Source organism: Crinia signifera, chromosome 4, assembly GCF_055691185.1.
Source record: "Crinia signifera chromosome 4, ASM5569118v1, whole genome shotgun sequence".
Taxonomy (NCBI): Eukaryota; Metazoa; Chordata; class Amphibia; order Anura; family Myobatrachidae; genus Crinia; species Crinia signifera.
The window spans coordinates 13,937,063-13,953,537 of NC_139220.1; the positions used below are offsets into that span (position 1 = coordinate 13,937,063).

Below are 16,475 nucleotides of genomic sequence, written 5' to 3' on the forward strand. Positions count from 1 at the left end.
CGCAGGGCAGGAGTAGTCTGAGACCGTATGATGTCAGAGTGAGCACAGGGTAGGTGTAGTCTGTGACTGTATGGCATAGCATGAGCGCAGGGCAGGAGTAGTTTGAGGCCGGTTTCACACACTCCGGCTCCTACCGGACGGTGAAATCCCGCACGGCCCGGGAGCCGTGCCGCACACATTAGTTGTGAATGGACCCTATTGTGTCCATTCACACGGGGCGGCCACGGCCCGGCCGCACGGCTGCAGCCGGATCCAGCCACTGGAAGGGACGGCTGCCGGGCTGTGGCCATCCCCTCCATGATAAACTAATGTGTGCGGCACGGCTCCCTGGCCGTGCGGGATTTCTCCCTCCGGCAGGAGCCGGAGTGTGTGAAACTGGCCTGAGACCGTATGATGTCAGAGTGAGCACAGGGTAGGAGTAGTCTGTGACTGTATGGTGATGTCATAGCAAGAGCGCAGGGCAGGAGTAGTCTGAGACTGTATGATGCCAGAGTGAGCACAGGGTAGGAGTATTCTGTGACTGTATGGTGATGTCATAGCATGAGCGCAGGGCAGGAGTAGTCTGTGACTGCATGGTGATATCATAGCATGAGCGCAGGGCAGGAGCAGTCTGTGACTGTATGGTGATGTCATAGCAAGAGCGCAGGGCAGGAGTAGTCTGAGACTGTATGATGTCAGAGTGAGCACAGGGTAGGAGTATTCTGTGACTGTATAGTGATGTCATACCATGAGTGCAGGGCATGAGTAGTTTGTGACTGTATGGTGATGTCATAGCAAGAGTGCAGGGCAGGAGTAGTCTGAGACTACATGATGTCAGAGTGAGCACAGGGCAGGAGTAGTCTGTGACTGTATAGTGATGTCATAGCATGAGTGCAGGGCAGTAGTCTGTGAATGCATGATGTCTGTATAAGCGCACAGCAGAAGTTGCCTGTGACTGCAAGGCAGAAGTCTGTAATTGTATAATGTCATAGCGTGAACGCAGGGCAGGAGTAGTCTGTGACTGTATGGTGATGTCATAGTGTGAGCGCAGGGCTGGGGTTGTCTGTGACTGTATGGTGATGTCATAGTGTGAGCGCAGGGTAAGAGTAGTCTGTAACTATATGATGTCATAGTATAAGTGCAGGGCAGTGGTAGTCTGCGACAATATGGTGATGTCATAGCGTGAGTGCAGGGCAGGAGTTGTCTGATGGCATGGTGATGTCATAGTCATAGAATAAGTGCAGGGCAGTGGTAGTCTGTGACAATATGGTGATGTCATAGCTAGCATGAGTGCAGGGCAGGAGTTGTCTGTGATGGCATGGTGATGTCATAGTGTGAGCGCAGGGTAGGAGTAGTCTGTAACTATATGATGTCATAGTATAAGTGCAGGGCAGTGGTAGTCTGCGACAATATGGTGATGTCATAGCGTGAGTGCAGGGTAGGAGTTGTCTGTGATGGCATGGTAATGTCATAGTGTGAGCGCAGGGTAGGAGTAGTCTGTAACTGTATGATGTCATAGAATAAGTGCAGGGCAGTGGTAGTCTGTGACAATATGGTGATGTCATAGCATGAGCACAGGGTCATAGCATGAGCAGAGAGCAGGAGTAGTCTGTGTCTGTATGACATCACAGAGTGAGCACAGGGTAGGAGTAGTCTGTGATGGTATGATGTCACAGTGAGCGCAGGGCAGGAGTAGCCTGTGACTGTATGGTGATGTCATGGCATGAGCACAGGGCATTAGTAGTCTGTGTCTGTATGAGGTCACAGAGTGAGCACAGGGTAGGAGTAGTCTGTGGCTGTATGGTGATGATATCACAGAATTTGAATCAAATCTGGACAAACATCCTGATACTGGGTCTTGCTAAAAGTAGTGGCTGTTGGGCGATTTGGAGTATGAATGAAATAAACGATTCACCCATACATAAGAGTAGCCGGCTATGACACTAGCTACTGAAATGATTTCAGGTTCATAACAAAGTGTATGTTACTGCTGTATGGGTCTGTTACATTAATCTCCTGCTCACAGACACATGAAGACCACAGTACAGTACACATTGTACCTGGGAGGGGCCGCACATTATATATACACCCTATTCCCAGGGCCCATGGAAATAATGTTCTTCTGTACTAGCAATAACTGAGCTTGGTGTGGAAGTTGGGTCCAGAGAGAAAGCGTGTAGTGATGCCAGCTGGGACCGGGAGGATTATTACGTGTGATTGGCACATGTGTCTGAAATATGGGTTTATAAATGTACTGTAGCAAAACAATGTCTTCCATGTACACCCAGCATGATCTGCAGACTGTACGGTGCAAGTAACGTGTAACACAGTATGGGGCGTAATGACATCATCACCACATGACATCATCACCAGAGGAGAGATGTCATTATCAGATCATAATGACATAATCACCACATAGGACAATACTACACAGGGGAGACGTAACTATCAGATCATAATGACATCATTACCACATAGGACAATACTACACAGGAGAGACATTGTCATTATCAGATCGTAATGACATCATAACCGCATAGGACAAAACTACACAGGGGAGATGTAATTATCAGATCATAATGACATCATCACCGCATAGGACAATACTACACACGGGAGACATTGTCATTATCAGATCATAATGACATCATCACCACATAGGACAACACTACACAGGGGAGACATTGTCATTATCAGATCGTAATGACATCATCACCACATAGGACAATACTACACAGGGGAGACATTGTCATTATCAGAGCATAATGACATCATCACCGCATAGGACAATACTAAACACGGGAGACATTGTCATTATCAGATCATAATGACATCATCACCACATAGGACAACACTACACAGGGGAGACATTGTCATTATCAGATCGTAATGACATCGTCATCACATAGGACAACACTACACAGGGGAGACATTGTCATTATCAGATCATAATGACATCATCACCGCATAGGACAATACTAAACACGGGAGACATTGTCATTATCAGATCATAATGACATCATCACCACATAGGACAACACTACACAGGGGAGACATTGTCATTATCAGATCGTAATGACATCGTCATCACATAGGACAACACTACACAGGGGAGACATTGTCATTATCAGATCATAATGACATCAACACCGCATAGGACAAATGAGTACACTGCGAAACGCGTTGGTGCTTGCCCATTGGACCCAATCCACTTGCCCTAAAGGAGATACTTACACCAATTGAAGGACCAATCTTGCCTGCTGATTCATCTGATCACGATTGCCACATCCCCTGAAGTCTCTTGCCGTCATTTATGGATACCTGTCACTCGCAGCAGTGAGGACTCCCGAGCTGGCTAATTCCATCTGTGCCATCGGTTGAGTCCGTTATTCAACAACCACAGGATACCATTCACAGGCTAATACGGACTCCATTTCAACCTTCCCCAACATCAAGATCAGAGCAGGACTTATCATTTCTCATGAACTGGTGAATATCTCCATTGGGTCCAATTACAATATCTTTTTATAAATTTTGTGTTTTTAAATTGTGTTTTTTATCATGTTTTCTTAATTAAATTTACCAATATGCTATTCACAACCTAAGCGCTGCTTCCCTCTCTTTTTTTACCGCATAGGACAATACTACACAGGGGAGACATTGTCATTATCAGATCATAATGACATCATCACCACGTAGGACAACACTACACAGGGGAGACATTGTCATTATCAGATCGTAATGACATCGTCATCACATAGGACAATACTACACAGGGGAGACATTGTCATTATCAGATCATAATGACATCATCACCACATAGGACAATACTACACAGGGGAGACATTGTCATTATCAGATCGTAATGACATCGTCATTACATAGGACAATACTACACAGGGGAGACATTGGGGCAGATGTATTAAGCCTGGAGAAGAGATAAACTGGAGATAAAGTGGAGATAACTTGGAAGAGTTAACGCACCAGCCAATCAGCTGTGTTTGAAATATGACAGTTGGGATCTGATTGGCTGGTGCGTTATCTCCTTCCACTTTATCTCCAGTTTATCTCTTCACCAGGCTTAATACATCTGCCCCATTGTCATTATCAGATCATAATGACATCATCACCACATAGGACAATACTACACAGGGAAGACATTGTCATTATCAGATCATAATGACATCATCACCACATAGGACAATACTACACAGGGGAGACGTAATAATCAGATCGTAATGACATCATCACCGCATAGGACAATACTACACACGGGAGACATTGTCATTATCAGATCATAAGGACATCATCACCACATAGGACAATACTACACAGGGGAGACATTGTCATTATCAGATCATAAGGACATCATCACCACATAGGACAATACTACACAGGGGAGACGTAATTATCAGATCATAATGACATCATCACCACATAGGACAATACTACACAGGGGAGACGTAATTATCAGATCATAATGACATCATCACCACATAGGACAATACTACACAGGGGAGACATTGTCATTATCAGATCGTAATGATATCATCACCACATAGGACAATACTGCACAGGGGAAACATTGTCATTATCAGATCATAATGACATCATCACCACATAGGACAATACTACACAGGGGAGACGTAATTATCAGATCGTAATGACATCATCACCGCATAGGACAATACTACACACGGGAGACATTGTCATTATCAGATCATAAGGACATCATCACCACATAGGACAATACTACACAGGGGAGACGTAATTATCAGATCATAATGAAATCATCACCACATAGGACAATACTACACAGGGGAGACATTGTCATTATCAGATCGTAATGACATCATCACCACATAGGACAATACTACACAGGGGAGACATTGTCATTATCAGATCGTAATGACATCATCACCACATAGGACAATACTGCACAGGGGAAACATTGTCATTATCAGATCATAATGACATCATCACCACATAGGACAATACTACACAGGGGAGACATTGTCATTATCAGATCATAATGACATCATCACCACAAAGGACAATACTACACAGGGGAGATGTCATTATCAGATTGTAATGACATGATCACCGCATAGGACAATACTACACACAGTGGTGTAACTCTAAGGTTTGTGCATCCCCCCAACCCCTCCGCGGTCCTGGTGCTCCTCCTGTAGAATGTCACTTGGAAAACGGCCGCCACCTTAAAGAAGACCATTATTTATTGCAAGAGGAGGTCGCCGCCTCCCCTAACATCTTAATAACCGTCTGCTGTGACGGGGCGGCCATTTTGCAAGTGACATTCTAACGGGAGGATCTGCTGTTCCCGGCGGGCAGCAGTGGACTGGGCAGCAGCGGTGAGTAGGAGAAGGAGGGGGAGGAGAAGGAGGTTGCCCTGCCAGCAGCAACAGATTTAGCGGTGGCCCCATTAAACCCCAGCAATAACTACTGCAGACCCCGCGGCACCCAAACTTACCTAGCGCCTCCAAGCCACTGCAGGGTCTGCGGAGCTATAGTTACGCCACTGACTACACAGGGGAAAAGTTGTCATTATCAGATAGTGATGACATCATCACTGCATAGAACAATATAACACACGGGAGACATTGTCATTATCAGATAGTGATGACATCATCACTGTATAGGTCTATATAACACAAGGGAGACATTTTATTATCAGATATGAAGGCAAACTCATATTTTCAAGCTACAACACCCCAGACCACAGTGTAATTGTCAGTCGGGCCCTGCTCACTGGTATCCCACCACCTCCAAAACATGGGAAATATATATGGTGATCGTATGCTGGAGATAGGTCAGACCTGGGTCCAAAATACTGGACACTATACGACAGTGCATGTATTATATTACTGTTACTTGCCAAGGTTATATTATAGTAGACATTGTTATACTGGACATGGTTATACTGGACAGGAAGTAATGACCAAGCGGCTGTGATATACTGTTTGGCAGTTTCTCCGTCAGTAAGGCTTCACTCAGACAAGCGTCTGATGTCATCCCACCTGGAATGTGACATCAGCAACATATCACCCAGTGCTAATGACAGGTAACAGAGCTCTGCCTTATAGTTATAATAAACCTGGGTGCTGACTCGGGTCCTCTAATTGGATTGGGGTACTTACTCATATATATTCTATGAATCGCACAGGGAATAAGACGTGAGATGCTCTGTGGCAATTACACAAACTTCTATTCTAGCTAAAGGTCGATAGATAGATAGATATAGATGTCTAAAGACCAGTGGCTCCTGCTGTAGGGCTGCAGTTAAAATCACAACACCAGAGACACGGACAGACAGCACCAGAGCTCCGATGCCGCCCCCCCCCCCCCCCCCCCCCCCCCCCCACGTCCTCTCACCAGGCTCCATGAAGCAGCAGGACAGACACAGCAACAGCCCAACCCTGTGGGGAGGAGTTCAGCATGTGGTAGATTCCTATTGGAAGCTGCTACTTCTCATCATACACAGAACTGGAAACTCCTCCCCCTCTTGAGCTGCCAGTACATGGAGTGATGACAGCAATAGCTTCCAACAGGAAGCCGTTCTGTGCTATGGGCTGCTGTCTGTGCAGCCCAGAAGCAATCCTCTGCAGTGAGCATGCCCAGACTTCAGTGAGTCACTCAGTGTGATGCAGCTGAAGGAAGGTATGCAGTGCACCAGAGAGGTGCATGGAAGTTTATTTTATTTGAATAATATTTGTGTGTAGATCTTTCTTAAGTGTATCATTTTGTGTACTTTAATATTAAAGTTATTAAAAGTGTGTATTTTGCTCTGTACCTGTGTTTGTGTGCACATGAGTACATCATTTATTTACAGTAAATTCATACAAACACTAGTACAGCGCAAATCAAACTAATAACCTGCAAATAATTAATGACTGTTTGCAACGAGCAGGACCCAGGAAATTGCAGCCCCTCATAAGTCTAAAGGCAGGAGCCGCCGCTGCTAAAGACGACAGTGTCAGCTATTAATCAGGATAGATAGGGATGTCTTGGAAACTGTAATGTATTCAACACGCTGCTATAGGCTAAGGCAGTGGTTCTCAACTGCAGTCCTCAAGATACATGGGAGTATCATGGGTGTGCTATGGGAGTGTTATGGGAGATTCAGGCTGAAGATTGGGAGGACACCTAAAGTTTTAGTAAATATAGTGGACGTGTTATTGGTGTGTAATGGGAGTGTCATGTGTGTGTTATAAGAATGACATGGACAGGGCCAGATTACGGCTGGTGGGGGCCCTGGGCAACAAATGTTTGGGAGCCCCTCATCATTAAAAAATTTTGTTGATATGTGTAAAAAGAAAAAAAAAAATGTCATTTTTTTCAAACATCTGTCGGGATCATCGTGACCCTCGGAACATCCTTTTTATTAACAGCAGGGACAGCCCAGGTGCACAGGGGGCCTGGGGGTTAATTTACCCTCCCAGCGGCTGCTATTGTCTGCAGCCGCTGGGACAGGGGTCCTGCCGTGCTGACCGATCAGCAGTGATCGGCAACAGGACAAAAGCTGGGAGAGAGCACGGGGAGGCAGCTGGGAGAGAGCACAGGGAGGCAGCTGGGAGAGAGCACGGGGAGGCAGCTGGGAGAGAGCACGGGAGGCAGCTGGGAGAGAGCACGGGGAGGCAGCTGGAAGAGAGCACGGGAGGCAGCTGGGAGAGAGCACGGGGAGGCAGCTGGGAGAGAGCACGGGGAGGCAACTGGGAAAGAGCACGGGAGGCAGCTGGGAGAGAGCACGGGGAGGCAGCTGGGAGAGAGCACGGGAGGCAGCTGGGAGAGAGCACGGGAGGCAGCTGGGAGAGAGCACGGGGAGGCAGCTGGGAGAGAGCACGGGGAGGCAGCTGGAAGAGAGCACGGGGAGGCAGCTGGGAGAGAGCACGGGGAGGCAGCTGGGAGAGAGCACGGGGAGGCAGCTGGGAGAGAGCACGGGGAGGCAGCTGGGAGAGAGCACGGGGAGGCAGCTGGAAGAGAGCACGGGAGGCAGCTGTGAGAGAGCACGGGAGGCAGCTGGGAGAGAGCACGGGGAGGCAGCTGGGAGAGAGCATGGGAGGCAGCTGGGAGAGAGCACGGGGAGGCAGCTGGAAGAGAGCACGGGGAGGCAGCTGGGAGAGAGCACGGGAGGCAGCTGGGAGAGAGCACGGGGAGGCAGCTGGGAGAGAGCACGGGGAGGCAGCTGGGAGAGAGCACGGGGAGGCAGAGACTGCTCCGATTTATAAAACAGTCTGTGGGGGCCCCGGGACAACCGCCCCTGTCGCCCTTTGGATAATCCGGCCCTGGACATGGATGTGTTATGGGTGTGTCATGAGTGTGTTATGGTTGCATTATGGGAGTGTCATGGAAGTGTTATGGGAGTGTCATCGGTGTATTATGGGAGTGTCATAGAAAATGTCATGGGTGTGTTAGGGAATTATCATGGGTGTGTTATAGGAGCGTCATGGGATTATTATGGGAGTGTCATGGGTGTGTTATTGGAGCATTATGGGTGTGTTATAGGAGTGTCATGGGTGTGTTATGGGAGTGTCATGGGTGTGTTATAGGACCATCATGGGAGTGTTATAGGAGTGTCATGGGAGAATTATGGGAGTGTCATGGGTGTGTTATGGGAGTGTCATGGATGTGTTAAAAGCATTGAAAAATTGAAAAGCATCATTTAATGTAGAACCATTGCGATTCTCAATAGGAATAGCAAATCCATCACCACCGGATTGGAGACATCAGTGTCTGCTAAACCCGGAAACTCACGCATTTCACTGCGGTTCATCTGCAGGTTAATGAGAAATCTACCCAAACACGCATTTCACCAACCTGTACTCCAAGCAGACAACTCCTAATGCTGGAATGTTTGCCTCTCTGTAGAGATGGGTCATCCGCAAACGAACCGGTTCTTTTGAACGGATCCCACCCAAGGCGAGCGAGCAATCCCAAAAAGGTGATCCGTTTCAGTTTCATTTCCCATTACAATGCATTTTCCTGATCTCAGTGCTGCCACCTGTGGCAGCTGAGATGTACTACCTCTGGAGACTGAGTACAGTACTGTGACTACAAGTGATAGAAAGATTAGCTGCTGCTGCCAGGGATGGCCATCGGTGCAGACGCCATAGATGGTTGCCATCGATGGTGATTCTGCACCCAGCCATCGATCAGTGTTTTTACTCGGTCATGTATATCCCCCCCCTTTTTTAAGCGAGTCGGGGAGTCGTCTAAAAGATCCATATCTTTTCACTGCGGGATCCGCCGGATCCCGGCTCAGCTTATTGGTCAGTTTTGCCCATCTCTACCCCTCTGTACATATCCCAAGGCATAAACTGATCAAGATTTCCATTAGTTACAAGGTAACTGTAGTGGGCTAAGATACAGTACATAGATCTCTAACAGAACACTAATCCACAATGTAGCTTTGAGAATATATGTAATGAATGCAGATATACAAATATTCTAGATAATAAATATTCGCTCAGAACAGATTGGAAAAAAAACCTTATATTGCAGTAACAGGTGAATACTCTGCAAACCCCTTTAAAAACTATTCCTAAATAAATGTTCTGGAATAGATGGTAAAATACAGATAACTCCAGTATATTAGTACATCACAGCCTTCTATACATACAGTAACTTGCTTGCATAGATCATTTCTGTTATTTAATGGTTACCAAAAACTTTCCATTCTGGGAAGACATAGAACAATAATATAAAAGATAGTAAATTAATTTCTCAATATATATATATATATATATATATATATTTTTTTTTCCTTTATAAACTAACAAATAGCGCTTTTGGGTGAAAAATATCCGTGTGCGAAATATTATTTGCTGCCATAAAAAACATTTCTCCCCTGATGTATAATCCGATCAGCGATATTTATTTTTGTCAGGTTTTCTGGAGTCGGAATGAAATTGATAAAAAAGACTTTCATATTGGGAAAATAAAAATCACAGATGTTTACGTCCCACTTTGCTTTATATCAGATAGCAATAAAATGAAAAAAATGTAAACAAAAAATTTAATAATTATAAAAGAACTAGTAAGCCCGCTCGAAGCGATAATAACAATAATAATAAATGTATAAAAATAATAAAAAATATAATATAATTATAATAATTATAATAATGCATACCTTAGAATTAAATACAATTTAAGAAATAAATACAAAATGTACATTATATAATCTTTTACCCCTCTGCCACTTGCTGGTGAAATTGGCCTCCACATAGTTGTACAGCAGCAGTAGGACGCAGGACTGTAGGTACATGATATCGCCGTATGAGTGTGGGGTCTCGCTGCAGCTCCTGAGTCTCTCAGTAGTCTGGTTCTGTGATCTCTCAGCTGCTTGTAGTTTGACTTATGACTGCAGCAGATATTTTGTGTCCCCCCCCCTTCGCACACATCTGGAATGAGTCAGGGTAGCAGCACGTGAGAGCTCAGCACTAAGCGAGAACCCAAACATGATCCCACTCTCCACATCACTGTCTGTACCGTGAGTGTCCCTCTGGGAAGGCAGCGGCCGCCTTTACTGACGCAGAGCTTCTGTGGAAACTCTGGACACTCCCTGTAAAGGGCTAAATTCCGAGAGTCACCTGTTTGTACAGCACTGTAACCAGAACCCAACCCACAGACACCCAGTCACCTGCTTGTCCAGCTCTGTAACCACAACCCAACCCACAGACACACAGTCACCTGCTTATACAGCAGTGTAACCAGAACCCAACCCACAGACACCTGCTTGTACAGCGCTGTAACCAGAACCCAAACCACAGACACCCAGTCACCTGCTTGTACAGTGGTTTAACCAGAACCCAACACACAGACACCCAGTCACCTGCTTGTACAGCGGTGTAACCAGAACCCAACACACAGAAACCCAGTCACCTGCTTGTACAGCGCTGTAACCAGAACCCAACACACAGACACCCAGTCACCTGCTTGTACAGTGGTGTAACCAGAACCCAACACACAGACACCCAGTCACCTGCTTGTACAGAGGTGTAACCAGAACCCAACCCACAGACACCCAGTCACCTTCTTGTACAGCGCTGTAACCAGAACCCAAACCACAGACACACAGTCACCTGCTTGTACAGTGGTGTAACCAGAACCCAACACACAGACACCCAGTCACCTGCTTGTACAGTGGTGTAACCACAACCCAACACACAGACACCCAGTCACCTGCTTGTACAGCGGTGTAACCAGAACCCAACACACAGAAACCCAGTCACCTGCTTGTACAGTGCTGTAACCAGAACCCAAACCACAGACACCCAGTCACCTGCTTGTATAGCGCTGTAACCAGAACCCAACACACAGACACCCAGTCACCTGCTTGTACAGCGCTGTAACCAGAACCCAAACCACAGACACCCAGTCACCTGCTTGTACAGCGCTGTAACCAGAACCCAAACCACAGACACCCAGTCACCTGCTTGTACAGCGCTGTAACCAGAACCCAAACCACAGACACCCAGTCACCTGCTTGTACAGCGCTGTAACTAGAACCCAAACCACAGACACCCAGTCACCTGCTTGTACAGTGGTGTAACCAGAACCCAACACACAGACACCCAGTCACCTGCTTGTACAGTGGTGTAACCAGAACCCAACACACAGACACCCAGTCACCTGCTTGTACAGCGGTGTAACCAGAACCCAACACACAGAAACCCAGTCACCTGCTTGTACAGCGCTGTAACCAGAACCCAAACCACAGACACCCAGTCACCTGCTTGTACAGCGGTGTAACCAGAACCCAACACACAGAAACCCAGTCACTTGCTTGTACAGCGCTGTAACCAGAACCCAAACCACAGACACCCAGTCACCTGCTTGTACAGTGGTGTAACCAGAACCCAACCCAGACACCCAGTCACCTGATTGTACAGCGGTGTAACCAGAACCCAACCCACAGACACCCAGTCACCTGCTTGTGCAGTGGTGTAACCAGAACCCAACCCGCACACACCCAGTCACCTGATTGTACAGCGCTGTAACCAGAACCCAACCCACAGACACCCAGTCACCTGCTCAAATGCTCCGCTGTGAGGGCTCCAGATATCAGAATTCCCAGCTGACGGTGGCTGTCCTGAGAAACCTTCTAGAACATGTCCGACTGATCCAATCACTGGTCGGCTACATCTGGCTCCACTCCACATTTGCCCTGTGTCTTCACGGTGGGGACCCAAATATTGTGGGAGATGTACTAAGCCTCGGAGAGTGATAAAGTGGAGAGAGATACAGTATTAGCCAATTAGCTTCTGACATTTTTCAAACACAATCTGTAACATGTCAGTTCCATCATCACTGACAGAGCCGAGCTCCCCGATGCCCAGCACTTGGCATGGAATGCCCCATTCCCTATCTCTGATTGCCAAGCATCCAGACACCACTGTACATAGCAATAGAAGCTCAATGTAATGACTTCTAAAGGGTCATCTATTAATCAAACTGGCTCAACCAGGTGGTGCACCCCCTTCCCCTCCTTTTGACCAGCAGCTCTGGCTCCAAGGCCAGCAACAGAAATCTTGGGGCCCCATACACTTTTATCTCTGGGCCCCCCCCCCCCACCCCCACCCCATCAAACACCATTAACTCCCTCCCATGCTGGAACATAAACTGGACGCACTCCCTCACTATGCGGCCTGCACTTCTTCACCTGCCTTCCCTAACCCGCGGCCTGCGCTCTATCACACTGATGCGCAACCCTCACCATGCGTCCTGCGCTTCTTTACCGCACGCTCCCTAACCCCGCGGCCTGCGCTCTATCACACTGATGCGCAACCCTCACCATGTGGCCTGCGCTTCTTCATCATGTGCTCCCTAACCCCCGCGGCCTGCACTCTATCACACTGATGCGCAACCCTCACCATGCAGCCTGCGCTGCTTCATCATGTGCTCCCTAACCCTGTGGCCTGCACTCTATCACACTGACACGCACCCCCACCCCGCGGCCTGTGTTCTATCACACTGATGCGCAACCCTCACCATGTGGCCTGCGCTTCTTCATCATGTGCTCCCTAACCCTGTGGCCTGCACTCTATCACAGTGAAACGCACCCCCACCCCGCGGCCTGCACTCTATCACACTGATGCGCAACCCTCACCATGCAGCCTGCGCTTCTTCACCGTGCTCTCCCTAACCCAGTGGCCTCTGTTCTCTGTGCTGTCCCTAACCACGCGGCCTCCGTTCTATCACCCTCATGCCTTGGAGTGAGCAACCCTCACTCCGTGGCATGAGCTCTATCACACCGACGTACACCCTCACTCCGTGACCTGCGCTCTATCACACTGATGCACAACCCTCACCCTGCACTCTATCACACTGACATGCACCCTCACCCCATGGCCTGTGCTCTATCACACCGACATACACCCACACATTGCGGCCTGCACTCTATTATGCTGACGCGCTTCCTAACCCTCCGTCCTGTGCTTAACCCTCGCACCCTGTGGCCTAACCCTTACCGCCCACTAGCCTAACCCACCCCACATATATACATACACCCCTCATCCTTATAGAGTGCAGGCTGGCTGGGCGGGCCTGGCTGGAACTGCAGCAGCCTCTCCTCTCTGTCATGCAGCAGGCCTGGCAGGAAGCAGCAGCCACCTATAGCTCCGCCACCCAGCTGGCTCCCATTGAGCTGTTGGCTGCCATTTTGGGGGGGAATTCAGGACGACTGAGTGGGGTGAAGGGCCTATTTTGGGGCCCTTCATAGCGGTGGGGCATGGGACAGCTGCCCCCCTTGAACCCTCCATGGCGCTGGGCCAGCCTAACACATTGGGGCTGATAGAGTAGAAGTGAAAACACGCCCACATTGCACTGGTCACACCCACACAATCCTGGCCACACCCCCTCCATCCTTAGGACCTCCATACACTATTCCAAGGTATCTCACGGAGCCGATGTATTGTATGCAACCCCCAACAAGTGCTGCCAGATATGACAAATCTTATGTGCAGCACTTGCGATATCCAGATTAGATGCACAAGGGACCACGCATCGGATCGGAAGTTAGGTACATATGATTTATTTGGGTTCTTTCCACCCAATTTTTCGTCCCGATTCGTTGGAATCAGGTGAAAAGGGCCTAAATATCGTATAAGAGGGATGCAGTTACAATCCCGGCGGTCGGGATCCCGGCGTTCAGAATCCCGACGCCGGAATCCCGACCGCCGAAATGCTGACACATTCTCCCTCCGTGGGTGTCCACGACACCCCTGGAGGGAGAATAAATTAGTGTGCCGAGCGTAGCGAGGCACCGGGCCCGCTGCGTGGCGAGCCCGCAAGGGGGGGGGCGATCCATGTCCCCCCCTTGTCGGGATTTCGGCTGTCGGGATTCCGGCGTCGGGATTCTGAACACCGGGATCCCGACCGCTGGGATTCAATACTGAATCCGTATAAGAGTATGACCAGTTTTAATCTGTCTGGACCCAGTATGTAGGGCGTGGCCACATGTGGGAATGTATATTCACCATCCTGCTGAAGAGGGGGTGGTCTTTACATTTGAGAGGGGGCGTGGTTATTCCTTCCCTGTACACAGGCCCCCTAAGGGATCTGGGCCCTGAAGAGTGGACAAGCAGGAGTGGTCTCATTTGTCAGGCAGTAAGAGCAGTGCATGCATCGATGACTGGTAATAAAATCTTTCTGCAGATAACATCGGTGAGAATACTGCCAATATCATTTAATGGGAAATACTGATCTAATGATGTCACATATGAAACACGATCTGATTTATTTGGTTTCCAGTTTCTGGCGATAACGGCTTAGAAACAGCTTCGAAAATACAGGAAATTCTTCCCATAACTTTGGCGCCTGCCGACTTCTGCTTCCCAGAAAGTTTTATCCTTCTACTTGTTCCTTCCATGGAATGCAGCGATTGGAGGGTGACTGCTTCCCATCAGCCAGCCGGAGCAATGGCCCCTGTGTTATCTTGTGATAGAGATTTGTCAGCGTGCCAGGAGTCCCTGCTAGAATACGGTGTATGGTCTGTGATGTTTCCTGCTGAGAACAGCAGAATTATTCTGCGGAATGAGCACAAACAAAACATCTCAGACCTGGAATGTCCATGTGACGCGGCGTAACTGCCGGTACACGGGAAGACGCTCGGCAGGAGGCTGCGCTTGTTTAGACCATTATTTTAGTCTGTCACAAGTATGGAACATACACAAGTACAGCGCTTGCATCTGGTCTGTAACTGCAGCTGTGCGGCCGGGACAGTCACATCAGCTGACCGACAATGACCCCTTCATCTAGGCAGCAAAATGTTTGGGTCCAGTCAAAATTGTGACATTTTAAGGTCACCAAAATCCCCGCAAAAGTTAAATGTAGGTATATGAGAAACAGTAATATATATAGGCAGGGCCGTAACTAGGGGGGGGGGGGCTGGGGGGTCATGCGCACCGGGCACTGCATGTGGGGGGCGCTGTCGAGCCGGGCAGCGGGGGTCTGGGGACAGGCAGCGGGCATCCGGGCGTAGCGGCAGCTGGAAGCAAGCTACGCTATTTGCCCGGCGGGAAGTAGATTTTGAAAAGTCTTGCCGGACGCTGACTGGCTGAATTCTCTCAGCCAATTAGCATCCGGCAAGTCAAAATCAGCAGCGATTCCCGCCGCCAGGCAAGTAGCGTAGCTCACTACAAGAAATAAAGCCGCCGCAGCGCTGCCCGTTGCTGCCTTGACTGGAACCCCCGCTGCCTGGTCCGGAACCCCCGCTGCCTGTCCCTGGACCCCGCTGCCCGTCCCCCTGCTGCCTGGACTGGAACCCCCGCTGCCTGGTCCAGAACCCCCGCTGCCTGTCCCTGGACCCCGCTGCCCGTCCCGGGACCCCGCTGCACAACGGTATGTCGGCGCAGGGTCTGCTCAGCCTCCGGTGCCAGGGGCAAGGCAGTCATTTGCCCCCCCCAGTCAGTGGGGGGGGGACCAAATGACTGCCTTGCCCTGGGCGCCGGAAACCCTAATTTCGGCCCTGATATACGGATGACCGGTGCTGGGATGTTGATTTTGGCATCATGAAGGAGGAAATTCCAACAGGGGTCTAGTAAGTATACCTCCCTCCTCATAACCTATCCTAACCTCTGCACCCCCGCAGCCTAACCGTGACCTACCCCTCACAGGCTTCCCACCACCTCCACACCCTAACCCTCCCCGTTAATGTTCAACCATCGTACCCTGTTCCCTAAACATAACCCACAGCCTAATCCTAAATTTAGATTTTGTGTTTATTAAATGATTGGAAATGAATCCCGTCTACTTCCTGGGGCTGCTCGTCATCCAGTGATTATATATGATAATGATTTAAAGAAAGATAAACTAACAGAAGCTCTGTATATACACAGCAGCCGGTTCCTCCAGCGGGTGAGATATACAGGCCCTTATTCAGATCTGATTGCAGTACAAATCTGTTCTCAAAATGGGCAAAACCATGTGCACGGCAGGTGGGGCAGATGTAACATGTGCAGAGAAAGTTAGATTTGGGT

The 16,475-nt window shown here is 48.8% G+C and overlaps 1 protein-coding gene across 4 annotated transcripts in view; it reads right to left on the minus strand.

The window, feature by feature from the left end:
- FAM180A (family with sequence similarity 180 member A) overlaps nucleotides 1-16,475 on the minus strand; it is a 114,012-nt gene that overhangs the window by 15,332 nt on the left and 82,205 nt on the right. For 3 of the 4 annotated variants that reach the window (XM_083181165.1, XM_083181167.1, XM_083181169.1), the window contains 2 exons: nucleotides 12,027-12,211; nucleotides 10,186-10,397 (listed from right to left, as the gene is read on the minus strand). In XM_083181165.1, the coding sequence (XP_083037291.1) occupies nucleotides 10,186-10,261 (76 nt within the window). In that variant the 5' untranslated portion in view covers nucleotides 10,262-10,397; nucleotides 12,027-12,211. Of the gene's footprint in view, nucleotides 1-10,185; nucleotides 10,398-12,026; nucleotides 14,055-16,475 lie in introns of those variants that run through there. The other variant, XM_083181166.1, reaches the window with a different exon arrangement.